The sequence below is a fragment of the Anopheles ziemanni genome, chromosome X (assembly GCF_943734765.1).
Source record: "Anopheles ziemanni chromosome X, idAnoZiCoDA_A2_x.2, whole genome shotgun sequence".
NCBI lineage: Eukaryota > Metazoa > Arthropoda > Insecta > Diptera > Culicidae > Anopheles > Anopheles ziemanni.
Window position 1 is genome coordinate 1,058,110 of NC_080707.1, and position 16,471 is coordinate 1,074,580.

At 47.6% G+C, this 16,471-nt stretch overlaps 3 protein-coding genes across 4 annotated transcripts; 2 read left to right on the forward strand and 1 right to left on the reverse strand.

The window, feature by feature from the left end:
* Positions 1–4,037: 4,037 nt before the first annotated feature.
* On the forward strand, positions 4,038–5,693 carry LOC131290381 (UV excision repair protein RAD23 homolog B-like). The gene is made up of 2 exons (XM_058319533.1): positions 4,038–4,817; positions 4,927–5,693. Exons 1-2 carry the CDS (start codon positions 4,304–4,306, stop codon positions 5,538–5,540), a joined length of 1,128 nt encoding a protein of 375 aa, XP_058175516.1. The 5' UTR covers positions 4,038–4,303; the 3' UTR covers positions 5,541–5,693.
* A 2,339-nt stretch (positions 5,694–8,032) lies between these two features.
* LOC131290435 (uncharacterized) lies at positions 8,033–9,184 on the forward strand. The gene is made up of 2 exons (XM_058319587.1): positions 8,033–8,705; positions 8,775–9,184. The coding sequence occupies exons 1-2, from the start codon at positions 8,033–8,035 to the stop codon at positions 9,182–9,184; spliced, it is 1,083 nt and encodes a 360-aa protein (XP_058175570.1).
* An 886-nt stretch (positions 9,185–10,070) lies between these two features.
* On the reverse strand, positions 10,071–13,153 carry LOC131291457 (histidine--tRNA ligase). 2 transcript variants are annotated; one of them, XM_058320671.1, is made up of 2 exons: positions 12,833–13,153; positions 10,071–11,942 (listed from the first exon to the last, which is right to left on the reverse strand). In XM_058320671.1, exons 1-2 carry the CDS (start codon positions 12,923–12,925, stop codon positions 10,470–10,472), a joined length of 1,566 nt encoding a protein of 521 aa, XP_058176654.1. In that variant the 5' UTR covers positions 12,926–13,153; the 3' UTR covers positions 10,071–10,469. The 2 variants fall into 2 exon arrangements, with proteins under 2 accessions (XP_058176654.1, XP_058176653.1); XM_058320670.1 differs by having other exon boundaries at positions 12,812–13,153.
* Between the last annotated feature and the right edge of the window lie 3,318 nt (positions 13,154–16,471).

Below are 16,471 nucleotides of genomic sequence, written 5' to 3' on the forward strand. Positions count from 1 at the left end.
CGCGACCCTCAGGCCCGTTCACTCTGGCACAGCGTACAGCGAGAGAGAGAGAGAGAAAGAGAAAGAGATAGAGCGGACGGCTCGGTTTCGTTGGCTGACAGATAACTTCCCCTTCGTCGGGCTAGATATCCGGTGCGCACGGTCGCACCAGTCACCGGTAAATGCGGTGCACGTGTTCCGGTTCGACCGTCTCGTTCGCTCCCGGCGCCGGATATGCAACGCGCAGGCCCGAGGTGGTCCGCTGCTTTCGACCGCCTCCACCCGATTACTGGCTCGGCCCATCACCAGCGCCAGCACCAGCGTTACGCCAGGGACCCCAACGCCAAACTCGACTCCTGCAATGAAATGCCAACCTGGCCAGGGACCTACACCGCTCAGTACGTAACCTTTTGAAGCCACGAAGAGCTGCCCGATGACCCCGGCACAGTTTGATGAATAAACGCTGGAAGCTGCAACACACAATGGGGTACCAAATCGAGTGCTTGAAAGGTGAATATGGCAATTGATGATAGTTCCTTTGTGTAAAAATGGTTGAATATGTTTCCAAATTTGCCAGTTCAACACAGGCAGTAAATGGTTCTTCATCCGAAGCAGTTCACCATCGATGAATCCTTTACTGTTCATCTCCACATAGCGAACTCTCCTCCGTCGAACTGTCGAACTCAGTTCCCGCAACAGCTGGGAAACTCGTAGGAAACTGGTAGGAAACTCTTGACAGCACTAGCAAAGCCCCTCGTTCTGACGTTTAATAACTGACGGATTAAGAAGAAGCGAAGAAGACCGAAACAAATGCGTGTCCACTTAGCGAACTCGGGAAACTCGAAACTCCATACAAGTTTGACAGGAGTTTCACCAGAGTTTCCTATGAGTTCGCTAAGTGGAGATGAACAGTTACGTGCTAACCTTAAAACAACATTTTGGCCGTCATTTTTTAACATTGTGCGAAAGCAAATTTCCTGCTACGAAACGACATTGACACAATTCAGTCAATTCCTATCCAATCCAAACAATTATTTAGTTATTTAACGCTAGCAGATAATCACACGTAATAATATTCATTTTGCAAGAATTGTTGATTGATAACAGTAGGTAACTAATACTCGAAATCTTGCTACGTACAGTGTGCATATTCTTAAGCCCTAGGGTTGAATGACTTCTCAGTTGCATTTATCTGATAGATTTTTCCCACACAATACATGTCACAAGCTGTCATACCAACTATTACATGTTTGTAACACCTTCCCTTATTTACCTAGATGTTATTATAATTACATGGGCGATGTTGGACTATTATAGTTCAACTCGAACCCGCTCAAGATCGCACGCGCATTAGGGAAACATTTGCGTCCTTTCTAGGCCAAGGATTAACGCCATTTTGGCAGTTGCAATTCCGAGATGTCCTGAACGACTAATATATTTATCATCTTGATAATCCCCCCACTCCCGCACTCTACTTTACTAGAGTACTGCCTATCCACGTACGCAAAGGGAATAAGTCTAGTAAGCCCTTAATGGGTTAGTTATGACCGAAGGAGGAGTTATGGTCGTTACGCCAAAGTAAGAAGAATTTAAATCAAGAGGAACACATTTTTCCACACGGACGGATGCGAGGTTTTCTGTCTACAGAATTCCCAACTAAATGCGATCCAACATGTCAGTCATAAGTGCTCGCAAAGGCGACAAAGAACTTGATGGCATAAACTGAGGAAAAGGTACAGATTTTACGGCGGCTGTATGCGTCTTCTATGGTGGTCGCAAACCTTGAACATGCTGGTAATGACTTCGCGTCAATTTTACAACGATAAGGTGCATCCCTTTTTATGCATTTAACGCTATTTCCAATGTCAGTGTGTTCTTGCTGAGAAGCAAACCCAAATTCCCCTCCCCCTCTGTCTTGGTAGTTCGCGAGTTCACGTGGTTCCTCAACACCGTAAAGAGGCCGCCAAAGGACTTTTCGCAAGTTGTACCACGAAGTCGTAAAATAAAACATTCCTACCGATTCCGTCCCAGCTTCCCACGATGCGCCGGAAAAGAGAACGAAAGTGAAAATGAGTTACACACGTACGGACGGACACACACACACACACACACACATACATGCATATAGGCCAATGCACACTCTTTGCAAGGGCACGCTTAAACGTGCTACAAAGGGACAGTAGCAGATCATTGACGGATTCGTTAGGGATCGGTGCGGACGCCTCGTGATGAGTTGCGGTGCGCGCTTGGTGAACTTTTGCGTATTATCCTTTTTAATTTTTATTCTCTCGTATTCGTTGGATTCCCTTTTTTCCATCCACAGCCAGCGCTTGCAAATGGAGAGGGCGAACCGTTTTTCCCCCTTTGGAAAACCCCGAGCTCCGACCGCATAAAAGTTAATTTCCAGGATAATCGCCCTGCACCGATCTCTACCGGCACAAGTCGGCCGATAGCGATCGCACACACAAACGCCGCGGAAAAGTAACACCAGCAAGTCACCATCGCCCTTGGACCTGCGTCCTCCCTCCACCCTATTCTTGGACAGTTAAAAATCCTTTTAAAAAACGCACCCCTTATTTAGAAAATGTAAAAAACCGGAAAGAATGTTCCCAGGGCATCAAGCACGAAAAATCATTTCTGCCCCTCTCGTCCTGCCATCCCTCCCGGGTGGAATTGTAGTTTCGTTCGGTGCGTATTGGTCCTACCCTGGTCTGGGCCCGGACCTATATCAAGATCGATGGCACGCGCCAAATCATTCTCGTCCAGCCAATACCGGCTTCCCCTTGAGCCGGCATTCCCTTGAACCGCAGCTAAACTCCATTCAACGATACCTCGCGCGATACCGCTTTTCCCCTTACAGGACCTCTTTCGTCACCGAAGGGATACTGACCTCATCGGTCGCTCACACATGATCGCCCACCAGCGTACGCGATGGAGTGAAATAATTGCATTAAATTTGATACCCGCTTCGACCGCGGTTATGTGCCATCAAAGCCACCGTGAGGAAGGGCACTGGCAGAAGAGTCAGTAGTTTTAAAATTTTAAGATTAAAAAGAGTCAGAACACTGTCGAGTGGTAACGATTGAAAGGTTAAAATAGTGGTTTGATGAATTCGTGATTATTTAACATCGCATTGACTAAATCCTAAGTTGATTGCGGTAACAGGTAACCACATATTTAAATTACATTGTTGGAAGAAAAATCGCTGTTAAAAAGGCTTTCACTATAGATGTCTGAGCGATTGGTGACTTCCCTCCCTTCCCTAAACACATCTCACATACGCCGACTGGAAAGAGCTGGCATATTAAGAATCAAAAACTCGAAACGACATGAAGGATCCTCAACGATAAGGGTTACACCAGTCGTTTTGGAGAGGAGGATGAAGACAATAAAGCAGCTAGATGATTTATTGCAGCTAGGTTTTTCGTTTGCAAGTTGTCCCGGAAAAGCGAAAGTGGTTGGGTGGTGTGCTGTCTATATTCTTTTCTTATCCTTAACCAATTTTCTTAGTTCTTTTTCGTTCTGAATTTTGTTGTCCATTTCTCAATTTGTTGAAAAGTATGTAAAACGAAAATGTAGCTTTGTTCTGCTGTTTTAAATCTGCTAAACTTAAAGAAAAACGTGAATGAATTCCGTGATGGGATTCACATCTTCGGATTAAATCACATATTCTTACTACATTAAAACACGATTAAATTGTTAAACTTGTACGACGGTTGAATACAAATTTAAAATTATAGCTCGAATTTCCACAGATAGGGAAACTGCAACTCATTCGAGCTCGCTGTCAAACGCCATATTGCTGCGTCGGCACAAAAACTGCTCGATTCGCGCAACCGACACGGACGTGGACGGCCTGTCAAACGCTAAATTCTGAAAATCATTTTTACTTCCCTGTAGCGTTCGGGTACAGTGGGGCGCACCGTGTATGACGAAGGAAGAAAACGTCGACAAAGGGAGTGCAGTGAATAAAGGAAACAACACTGTTTTTGTGCAGCTCGGTGCAAATCCTCGTATCAAACGGGAACGGACTAGTTTCCCACGCCCGTCCAGCAGTGTGGCGATAGGAGATTTTATACATTTGCCAAGCGAAGGTGACACCTCAGCCCGTGCGAGCGCCCGAGGAGAGGAGGTTTTGTGTGTTACTGTGCGTGTGTCGAGCCCATCCGGATCAGCACGGCAGTCAGAGGTATCAAACATTTTGCACCAGACTACTATAGTAGTAGGCTCGCTTTAGTTTGTGCAAACAGGCAATCGTTTTGATAGCGACCGCACCGATCAGCCCGCTTGTCTCCGATCAACAGCATCGAACGAACCTATCAACATGAAGATTACCCTCAAAACACTGAAGCAGGAGACGTTCGTCGTCGAGGTGGACATGGAGAAGGAGACGGTGCTGGCGCTGAAGGAGAAGCTGTGCGTCGAAAGTGGCAACGCGTATCCGGTCGAGCGACAGCGGCTGATTTACCTCGGCAAAATCATGGAGGACGAGCAGCTGCTCAGCCAGTACAACGTGGACGACAAGAAGTTTATCGTTGTGATGAACAAAAAACCGACCCCCGTCGCCAGTGAGACGGCCAAGGCTGCGGCACCAGGCAGCACATCCGCCAGCACATCGGCAAAAGACAGCACACCCGGCAAGGACGTGAAAACAGACGAGCCGTCTGCCACCGCTGTCGCCGCCGCCAGCCAAAGCAACCCGTCGACGTCATCGCCTGCAGCGGCCGGTACAGCAACCGAGCAACAGAAGCCCACGGATGACACGAAACGCTCGGAAAGCACAGGCCCAGCTGCGGATGACTCAGCCGATATGCAAGCTAACATCAGGCGAATAACAGGCAAGTACATGTTGGTGACAGGAATGAACATAAACGGAAAACATATCATGGGCAGTGTGACATCACCTTTGTTTTTGTTTTTTTCCTGCTCTTTTCTTGGCCCGCCTAGAGATGGGATACTCGGAGCAAAGTGCCCGGATGGCACTGGAGATCTGTGCCAACTATCCGGACCGCGCCGTCGAATACCTGCTGTCCGAGATGGCCAGCGGCAACGACTCGGAAATTACGCTCGGTGCTGGAATGGCGGGCGTCGTCGGTGGCGGGGGCCAGGGTCCGCAGGGCCCCGGGGATGCAGTGGCGACCGCGGCAGCCGGCACCGGTGGTGGCCGCGGCAGCAACAATCCGCTCGCCTTCCTCCGCCGCCATCCCGTCTTCCAGGACATGAAGCGGCTGCTGCAAGAGGATCCGAATATGTTGCCTCATCTGATGCAGCGCATCCAATCGAGCAACCCGGACCTGATGCGGATTATCTCGAACAATCAGGAGGAGTTCCTGGCGCTCATCAACGAGCCGCAGCAGGAGAGCCAGATGTCTCAGGAGCTGGAGGACATCGCCGCCGCCATGGTGAACAGTCTGACGCCGTCCGACATGGACGCCATCGATCGGCTCAAGGCGCTCGGCTACCCGGAACATCTCGTCATCCAGGCGTACATTGCCTGCGAGCGCGACGAATACAATGCGGCCGAGTTTCTCGTTTCGCAGACGCTCGACGATGAGGATTAATGACACACACTCCTCGCGCAATCGGCAATGCACATGCACACGCATAAGGAGGTGGAGGAGACAAACAGCAAACAGGAGCAACAGTAAAAACGCAAAAACCACAAACTAACTCCGATTCGACATACCCCACCACGAACATGTGTGTGTGTGTGTGTGTATGTGTATTGAAATCTTCGTCGCAGGTTTAATATCGTTACTTTAATGCTTTTCTTTTTGAACCATTTCATCTTCTTCGCCACTCCTAATGGCACCTCTTAATCATAACTAAATCGTTTTCAAAAACACACACCCATACTGAGCTAGATAGAACTTTGGAGAGATTTGTGGTATGCGAACGAGAGCGAAGGCGGGAGGCACGCGTGAGGTGTGAGTTTGGAAGCGAAAGTTAAATCGCGAGGAAATATAAATTCTTGTTAAGGTTTTGCATCATAATGGGCAGATTGTTATGCCAGACAGCAAATAGTGATCCCTACCAGAATAGTACAGGAAAACGTTTCAGTATCTAGCGCAACCCTGCAAACAAACACGGATCAATAAGAGCTGGTAGGGTTTCACGAATCATCATACTACAAACAAGCCGGGGGTCGGTTGCGCCGATATGGAAGGCACACCCGGGGTGGGAAGAATGTGCGCTGGGAACCGCAAACATAAATACCGAATCGGAAAGGAAAGCGGAAACCCCGGGAGCGAAATTTTCATTTAAATTGTACCAAATCGTTCACTTACTGTATAGTACTACCCGGAATGGCGGCAGCATGTTAATAAAAGGAAACAAAACGAATCATATGTTGCAAAAATCGCGACTTGCAAGGACGCTTCGTTTCGCTTTATTCTGTCCACTCGAGGGCGAGGGACTTTGTGCAATGTCCGCTTTGTCTTGGTCTTGGTGGCCGGCGAGCACAAAGCGGAATTAAAACGGGCTGTGAGTTGAGTAGGTCGTTTCGGTCGAAGGTGTCGTGTTAGTTGGTCGGTTGGTTTTCATTGTTCACCGAGATGTTGTCTTGCCGGACAAACGGGAATCTCCCACCAGGTTTTCCCGGTGACTGTAGCCGGAACATATTACGTTTTTTGTAGGCGAAAATAAAAACATTGAACGCGTCCAAGCGAAGTCATATTTATATCTTCTCTTTTGTTTCAGGTTGTTCATTCGGTCTCGGGCGGTCTTGACAAGCAACAGAATAATTTCGAGGAGTGCGTATGTCCAAACTCAACATCGTACTGAATAAATTCTATCTTTGATTTGCAGAGTAAATCAAAATCTTCCCTTCACATGATACTTTTCACAATTGAAAAATTATCGTACAGATATCTTTAGCGTATCCTAGTAAGCAAGAACGCCCATGTAAAGAAAATGTTTGTATGTAAAAAAGGGCCGACAAAGAGAGCAATGGTTGTTCGCGGAGGTCCGTGTAATCCATCCGATTTGGGCGACCGACGGTTTTTGGGGCATTTCTCAACGCACTTCGCGCCCCTCCTCACTGTGTCATTCGCCAGAATGCGTATCGGTAATGAACCATTAACGATTGGATGCGCCCGTAGCGGGGCCCTGAGTATTGGAAAAAATGGTCGGAAAGAGACATGACAAGCAACTTTAAGTAAATGGCGCTGCCCGGTTTATCTAGTTGGTTCGAGTTTCATCTTAATTTCCCTTAACTAGCACTTGAGTGGAACTACCGCATTGCCTGCAAATGTTTATTACTAAATTTAACTTACCCGACATCTTTGAAGCAGTTACAATTAAATCATGCTAAACATATAATATTCAAACCAGTTGGTTTACAAAGCTCGGGCTGCAAGGAAATGCACAAGCACAACAGCAAGTGTTTGATTGGAGTTTTTGGTTGAAAGGACGAAGCAAAAACACTTACGTTTACACACACACACACACACACACATCTCACATTGGAATAGGGAAGCGGTAAATGCTCGATCATGTTCTTCCGGTTTCACTGGTCCGATGGTACCACCGGTGGATGACCAATCAGCCGTGGCCGTCTTGAGACCGGTCCGACACGCTGGCGATTTCCCTCTGGCCCTCTCGAGGGTGGAGGAAAAATTAAAAAAAAACAACTCACAAACATTCTTTAGGGTTTCTATTGGGTCCGTTGGCCCGTTGCTTTTTTTTTGTTTTTTGGGATAAGCAACCAAACGTCGCGGAACCGGCCGGAACGAAATTTGAATGGTCTCATCGGTTGGCGGAAATGGTCACAGCGCACCCTGCTCATGGTCACGGTACGGAGCTGAAGGGTGTCTGTTTAAGATGCCACTGACCGGCACCGCCTGATGGCTTCGTCTTCATCTGGTGGGCAAATCGGTGGTGATATTTAAGCGCGCGTTACGACTATCGATTCCGGTAGTGTTGCACAAGAGTCCGGCGGTCTCAGTGCTCGGTATTTCTTGGGGGTCGAATAAGCCCAGTGTGCGGACGGTGTGTAAGTGTCAGTAAGTGAGTTTAACATTTGGCAGTGAACACATTATTCGGAATTCAAACCATGGTCAACCGAGGAAGTCATTGTGAACAGTGTATCGTGTTGCTGGTGCTCGCCCTGATCGGCAGCAGTGCCGTAGCCTATCCGTACGCGGATGATTTTCCCTACCATCTGCACCCGGCACACCGCAACCCGCCCGTGGTCGGCCAGGGCGGCAAGAAGGTGCTACTCGGTTCGTCCGGCGCAAAGGGTGCCAGTGGTGGAGGCGAGGGTGCGAGTGATGCACGGGACCACAGCAAGGACCACGCGTTCGAGGAGGCGGGCGGCATCAACTCGGCCAGCGACGCTGTGCGCTACCATCAACTCGACAATCAACTGAACGGCCACCGAGTGGTGGACGCGAACAAGGGGAGCACTGTGGACAAGGTGAAACACCTGGCGGGGGAGAACTTCGAGGCGGACAAATCGCACAACCGAAAGCACATCAAGTCCGGTTTCAGCAACTCGTACCACAAGGACGAGAGCGGCAGCAAGAGCTCGTACTACGAGGACTCGGACGATCGCGGCGGCAAGCAGGTGTACGACAACCGGCACAACCTGCGCAACGACTACGCGGACAAGCTCTACAGCCAGGATCGACGCAGCGACTACCTGCGGGACCACTACGACGACCGGGTTGGAGGCACTGACCTGCTCGGGGCACACAACTACCAGCGCGCTAGCGCACTCGATCGCGGTACGACCAAAACAATCTGCTATTGAACATTTTTATCTCACCGGAGTTATTCCCCATTTCCCTCCGCAGGTAACGCACACGGACACCGCGATGGCTACGCCCACAATGACCACAGTGATCAGCACTACGACACGCGTGCGTACGACACGTACGGCTACTACCATCCGCAGCAGCATCCAGCTACCAACAGCTACCACTATACCGCCGATCCGTACCGCCGACGCTCGGCATACTACGAGCCTCGGCCGACCTTCACGACGGCGCCCATTACGATCTACGAGGATCCGAGGGACTACGTGGCACCGTACGCGCCCTATCCAGCCTACCCGTCGGTGCGCGAGGTGCGTGACGGCACGTCCGTGCTCAGTCGGGACGCTGACTACCAGCCGGCAACGTTCGATGAACTCGGCCAGCGGCGCCGTCTGATCTATAAGCCCAGCCCCACACCGCTGCCGTACGATGGCTTCCGGCACTACTGAGCACACGAAGCACTCGCTCCAATGCCCCGTTGGACGTTTAATTTAATGAAGAGACCGCACGTAACGCGGCTCCGTATCCGACATCCTGTTACCTGCAGTCAAAAAATATATACTATCTCACCGTTTCGTAGTGATTTGCGTTGGAACAGGATGGCCGGAAGAAACTAAGTTATTAATCTATTCAATGTACGTGTTAATGGTTTCTGATACGAGCTAATAAAATTCACAAGAGATAAACTAACACACCCGAAAAGCTCTCGCAACTCAATTCGATTGACAACATTTCTATGATGCATTCCAAATTCCAAACTAAGCCTAGGAATTTTATCATATCTTGGCTCTTAAAGGCACTCTTGCTTTCAAGTATTCGTTTCCGTGCGTTTTACCAACTGAAACGATAAAGAGATTGATTTCATTATGATGATTTGGATATACTGTTTTAAATTACCACTCCTTTTTCAAATGAACAACAAAGTAACTATTAACTCCTGATATTCAGAATCGAAAAAGGCATCGTTAAACTTTGTATTCATACTTTCGAAATGAACTACGATTCGCAACTGCACGGCATTTATCATTTTTTTATATACTAAGTATTAATGCCCAATGGATTAAAAGATTTCGATCGCGAATCAATAAACATATTACAAATTAGAATGGTTAAATAACAGCTCTATCGAATTGAACAACTGGTCTCCATAGAGCTAAATATAAAGAAACAAGAAAGATATGATAACAAGCGTGCAAATAATAACTGATTAACGAAAAGAAAGCTGCACAATGTCGAAATGAAAGTTGCTTGCCATTGCTGACAATTACATGTTTTTCTTTTTTCTTTCACAAACGATAATGTGCGCCACATTGTTTCTGGTTGGTCAGCAAGTTTAATGTAATTGATACTCATAATGTCCAACCGATTTCAATTGTAAAAAAATCTATCAAATCAAATAGGGATATGAGGAGCCTTTATGAGTATAGCATGTGAAACACAATAAATATACCTAAATACGATGTCATTCGGCTAGCATTTATCGCGCGTTTCTTACGGTGCCTATGGTTGTGTGCGCTAAGGTTTTTGGGGTTCGCCTGCCACAAGAGATCCACATATAAACAAATGTTGTTTTTGGTTCTGCTCGCTCGCTGATTGCTTGATTGAAGAAATTATGTAGCATGGGGAACATGGGCGTAACCTAGCTTTCAGCAAAAATGCAGTGAGATGAGTTAGCTATGATGATTCACGAAACATAATGCAATCGGAAGGAACTTGTTTTCTAAAATCAACCATTCATGCTGGCAGCCGTTTCCGGATCTCCCCGGCGAGCGCGTCCAGCGGTATTTCTTCCTCCTTGCGGCTAACAATTTCTCTTAGTTTAACCACACCACGCGCTAGCTCGCCATCGCCGAGCACAATTGCGTACGGGATCTGATACTCCTCGCAGTGTTGCAGCTGAACAAGTAGCTTCGGGTTGAGCTTGTATGAATGTTCCGCCTTGATGCCGGCCGACCACAACTTGTTGAGGATTTCGAGCCGCTTCAGGTGCAAACCCTTGTGGGCCGACACGACGTACACCTCCGTCTCGTTGGTGCGCGTCTTGGCGGTCGCCTTTGCCTCGAGGATGGAGAAAATGCGCTCGACACCGATCGACACACCGACGCACGGTACCTGCTTCCGCTTCGGATTGAACATTCCTACCAGGTTGTCATAGCGGCCGCCACCGGCCACCGATCCAACCATAATCTCGTCCCCATCGTCCGCACCCTTCAGCACCGCCTCGTAGATGACGCCGGTGTAGTAGTCGAGCCCGCGGGCTAAGCTCAGATCGAACGAGATGCGATCGGCCACCTGCAGGATGTCGCAGTACTGCAGCAGCAGGCGCATGTCCTCCAGCCCCTCCATCGCACTCTTGATGCGGCTCAGCTGCTCGTCCTTGGCCAGCCTGTCGACGAGCTCCGCGCCACCGTTCAGCGTGACGTACTCGCCGATCCGGTCGACCGTCGTCTCGGTCAGACCCTTCTCGTCGATCATCTCGCGCCGTACCTCCTCCCACGGGGTTTTGTCCAGTTTGTCCACCGAGGAGCAGGCGGTGCGGAATTTGTCAGCCGGGACGCCGCACGCCTCGAACATGCCGTCCAGCAGCTTGCGGTGATTGAGCTTAATCACGAAATCACCCACCTCCAGTTCGGTCAGTATTTCGGCCACCACCTTCACACACTCCGCATCCGGCAGCATCGGGTCGTACGTGCCAGCAATGTCGAAATCGCATTGAAAGAACTCCCGATAGCGGCCGCGTGTTATCTGCGGATTGTCCCGCCGGTACACCTTGGCGATGTGGTAGCGCTTGATGTTGAACACGTTGCCCATGCCGACGTAGCGCGCGAACGGCACGGTGAGATCGTAGCGCAAGGCCAGTATCTCGCCGCCCTGATCCTTCAGGTCGTAGATCAGCTTCGAGTCTTCGCCGTACTTGCCGGTCAATACCTCCTTCAGCTCGAACACTGGCGTGTCGATCGTTTCGGCGCCGTGTTTGCGAAACACGCGCACTATCTTATCGAGCACGCTTAGCCGAAGGGCCATTGCTTCCGGACCATAGTCGCGCGTTCCCTTGGCCGTTTTCAGCGACAAATTGCGGTTACCCGGTTCGGCTGGTGCAACCGGTGCTCTGCCACCACTGGCGGCCACTGGCCCACTGCCATCCGCAAGTTGTAGCTGTTTTAGCTTCTCCTTCAGTGCAAGCAGCTTCTGTACTTCCTCGTTGATCTTTAAGCGAAATATATAAACAAAAAGAAATATATAGATGTTGTAAATAAACAGTCAAACATCGAAACCCTGTTATTGTTCGAACCCTCACAGATCGCCTCATCCCTCAATAGCAACATAACAACATTTTTCTCCCGCCCACCGACCTGTGTGAGCTGCTGCTCCCGGGCCATCTTGTTGGTGTGCGCATGACATACCCTAGCTAGGTGATTTGCTGATGGCATATACTGCAGAAATGGTGCGGTAGATGACCGGCATGCTGACGTAGCCACAAACGGACGTAGAAATCGACGGGCCAACATTGTGTAATCGATTGTGTGTGTTACAATTACCGCTGCAATTGCACTGCCCACGAAAGCAGTTGTTTTTTCTTCTGCCTATTCACGTTGTTCCTTCGCTCTTTGATTTTCCTTTCACTTTTGGGCACTTCTTAGCATTCCACCGGCTATGGCAAGGAATTGGTCCGGTAACCATACAGCCCAACGTTGTGTCAAAGCAAAAAAAGTGCAGCTTTCATCACTGCGTCAGCAGCGTCGATTTCATGACCCGGCATAATGAAATGAAAAGAAAGCGGACATAAAGCATGAAACCAGTAATGGGAGTGTTAAAGTTGGCCGGATCCGAAATCGGATTCAGAGGGTAAAGCCTTCCTCCTACAGGTAGCTTGCACCGAGCGTTATGTTGAAATATTACACCACGTTAGGAAAACCACGTGAAAGATTGGGGGACATGCTCTCAAATGCCACGGGATGCCAAACTAATTGTCATTCATTGTTACCACACAACAGCAAAAGACACAACTTCACTTCCGTTTCCATTCGAAGGGAATATTTCTCGCTAGGAATTTCATTAACACGCTTTCCCCAAACCGCAAGCCTCTGCCTAATTACCTTTGCTTTATCTGGCTTTGCTGCGGATTTCAGTTTACGCACGACATCGCCTTGAGCATTGATGGCATCCGTAAGCGTATCGTTTTCGGTCATCTTCGAGAAACGTGTACCAAAACTGCAGAACTACCACGGAGCGAAAGGACTACTGTTCGCAAGCACCAACAACGGACAACACTCTATTGTTTGTCTACGTTGCTTGCCGTGTAGGGCACCTATACACGTTGCATTGGCTTGATTTCCAACTTTGTGAGCTGTCACAGCTGACATAACAAACACGGTCTCTACATTCGCAAGCGAAACCGCTGCGCGGTAATTCGATCAACTCCGTACATAAAACGTACGCACACTGCGCGCCTGGTAGCAAAACTATCGGAAAAGCGAACTCCCTGTTTTTAAGGGCGCTGCGTTATTGTTACATTCGATAATCCGATCAATTTCACTAAAAAACAATATGATCTTGCACACTGCGCGCCTGGTAGCCGCACTCTTGACACACGCGAACTCGTCGTTGTAGGGTTCTGCATCAGTAACACATGTAACATGTAAACAAGCGACAAAAAAGGTTTTCACACGGCACGTAATGTAGCAAAACTATCGGCATATGTGAAATCGCTTTTTTTACACCTCTGCTTTATTGTTATATTCGGTAATTCGATCAATTTCACTAAAAAACAAGATCTTGCACACTGCGCGCCTGGTAGCCGCACTCTTGACACACGCGAACTCGTCGTTGTAGGGTTCTGCATCAGTAACACATGTAACATGTAAACAAGCGACAAAAAAGGTTTTCACACGGCACGTAATGTAGCAAAACTATCGGCATATGTGAAATCGCTTTTTTTACACCTCTGCTTTATTGTTATATTCGGTAATTCGATCAATTTCACTAAAAAACAAGATCTTGCACACTGCGCGCCTGGTAGCCGCACTCTTGACACACGCGAACTCGTCGTTGTAGGGTTCTGCATCAGTAACACATGTAACATGTAAACAAGCGACAAAAAAGGTTTTCACACGGCACGTAATGTAGCAAAACTATCGGCATATGTGAAATCGCTTTTTTTACACCTCTGCTTTATTGTTACATTCGGTAATCCAATCAATTTCACTAAAAAACAAGATCTTGCACACTGCGCGCCTGGTAGCCGCACTCTTGACACACGCGAACTCGTCGTTGTAGGGTTCTGCATCAGTAACACATGTAACATGTAAACAAGCGACAAAAAAGGTTTTCACACGGCACGTAATGTAGCAAAACTATCGGCATATGTGAAATCGCTTTTTTTACACCTCTGCTTTATTGTTACATTCGGTAATTCGATCAATTTCACTAAAAAACAAGATCTTACACACTGCGCGCCTGGTAGCAGCACTTTTGACATACGTCAACACGAACGTAGACAAACGACAGAAAAAGGTTCACACACCGCACGTAATGCAGCAAAACTATCGGCATATGTGAAATCGCTTTTTTTACACCTCTGCGTTAATGTTACATTCGATAATCCGATCAATTTCACTAAAAAACAAGATCTTGCACACTGCGCGCCTGGTAGCCGCACTCTTGACACACGCGAACTCGTCGTTGTAGGGTTCTGCATCAGTAACACATGTAACATGTAAACAAGCGACAAAAAAGGTTTTCACACGGCACGTAATGTAGCAAAACTATCGGCATATGCGAAATCGCTTTTTTTTACACCTCTGCTTTATTGTTACATTCGGTAATTCGATCAATTTCACTAAAAAACAAGATCTTGCACACTGCGCGCCTGGTAGCAGCACTTTTGACATACGTCAACACGAACGTAGACAAACGACAGAAAAAGGTTCACACACCGCACTTAATGCAGCAAAACTATCGGCATATGTGAAATCGCTTTTTTTACACCTCTGCGTTAATGTTACATTCGATAATCTGATCAATTTCACTAAAAAACAAGATCTTGCACACTGCGCGCCTGGTAGCCGCACTCTTGACACACGCGAAATCGTCGTTGTAGGGCTCTGCATCAGTAACACATGTAACATGTAAACAAGCGACAAAAAAGGTTTTCACACGGCACGTAATGTAGCAAAACTATCGGCATATGTGAAATCGCTTTTTTTACACCTCTGCTTTATTGTTACATTCGGTAATTCGATCAATTTCACTAAAAAACAAGATCTTACACACTGCGCGCCTGGTAGCAGCACTTTTGACATACGTCAACACGAACGTAGACAAACGACAGAAAAAGGTTCACACACCGCACGTAATGCAGCAAAACTATCGGCATATGTGAAATCGCTTTTTTTACACCTCTGCGTTAATGTTACATTCGATAATCCGATCAATTTCACTAAAAAACAAGATCTTGCACACTGCGCGCCTGGTAGCCGCACTCTTGACACACGCGAACTCGTCGTTGTAGGGTTCTGCATCAGTAACACATGTAACATGTAAACAAGCGACAAAAAAGGTTTTCACACGGCACGTAATGTAGCAAAACTATCGGCATATGCGAAATCGCTTTTTTTTACACCTCTGCTTTATTGTTACATTCGGTAATTCGATCAATTTCACTAAAAAACAAGATCTTGCACACTGCGCGCCTGGTAGCAGCACTTTTGACATACGTCAACACGAACGTAGACAAACGACAGAAAAAGGTTCACACACCGCACTTAATGCAGCAAAACTATCGGCATATGTGAAATCGCTTTTTTTACACCTCTGCGTTAATGTTACATTCGATAATCTGATCAATTTCACTAAAAAACAAGATCTTGCACACTGCGCGCCTGGTAGCCGCACTCTTGACACACGCGAAATCGTCGTTGTAGGGCTCTGCATCAGTAACACATGTAACATGTAAACAAGCGACAAAAAAGGTTTTCACACGGCACGTAATGTAGCAAAACTATCGGCATATGTGAACTCGCTTTTTTTACACCTCTGCGTTAATGTTACATTCGATAATCCGATCAATTTCACTAAAAAACAAGATCTTGCACACTGCGCGCCTGGTAGCCGCACTCTTGACACACGCGAACTCGTCGTTGTAGGGTTCTGCATCAGTAACACATGTAACATGTAAACAAGCGACAAAAAAGGTTTTCACACGGCACGTAATGCAGCAAAACTATCGGCATATATGAACTCGCTTTTTTTACACCTCTGCGTTAATGTTAAATTCGATAATCCGATCAATTTCACTAAAAAACAAGATCTTGCACACTGCGCGCCTGGTAGCAGCACTTTTGACATACGTCAACACGAACGTAGACAAACGACAGAAAAAGGTTCACACACCGCACGTAATGTAGCAAAACTATCGGCATATATGAACTCGCTTTTTTTACACCTCTGCGTTAATGTTACATTCGATAATCCGATCAATTTCACCAAAACACAAGATCTTGCACACTGCGCGCCTGGTAGCCGCACTCTTGACACACGCGAATTCGTCGTTGTAGGGCTCTGCATCAGTAACACGTGTAACACGTAAAAATGCGACTGAAAAAGGTTTTCACACCGCACTTAATGCAGCAAAACTATCGGCATATGTGAAATCGCTTTTTTTACACCTCTGCGTTGATGTTACATTCGATAATCCGATCAATTTCACCAAAACACAAGATCTTGCACACTGCGCG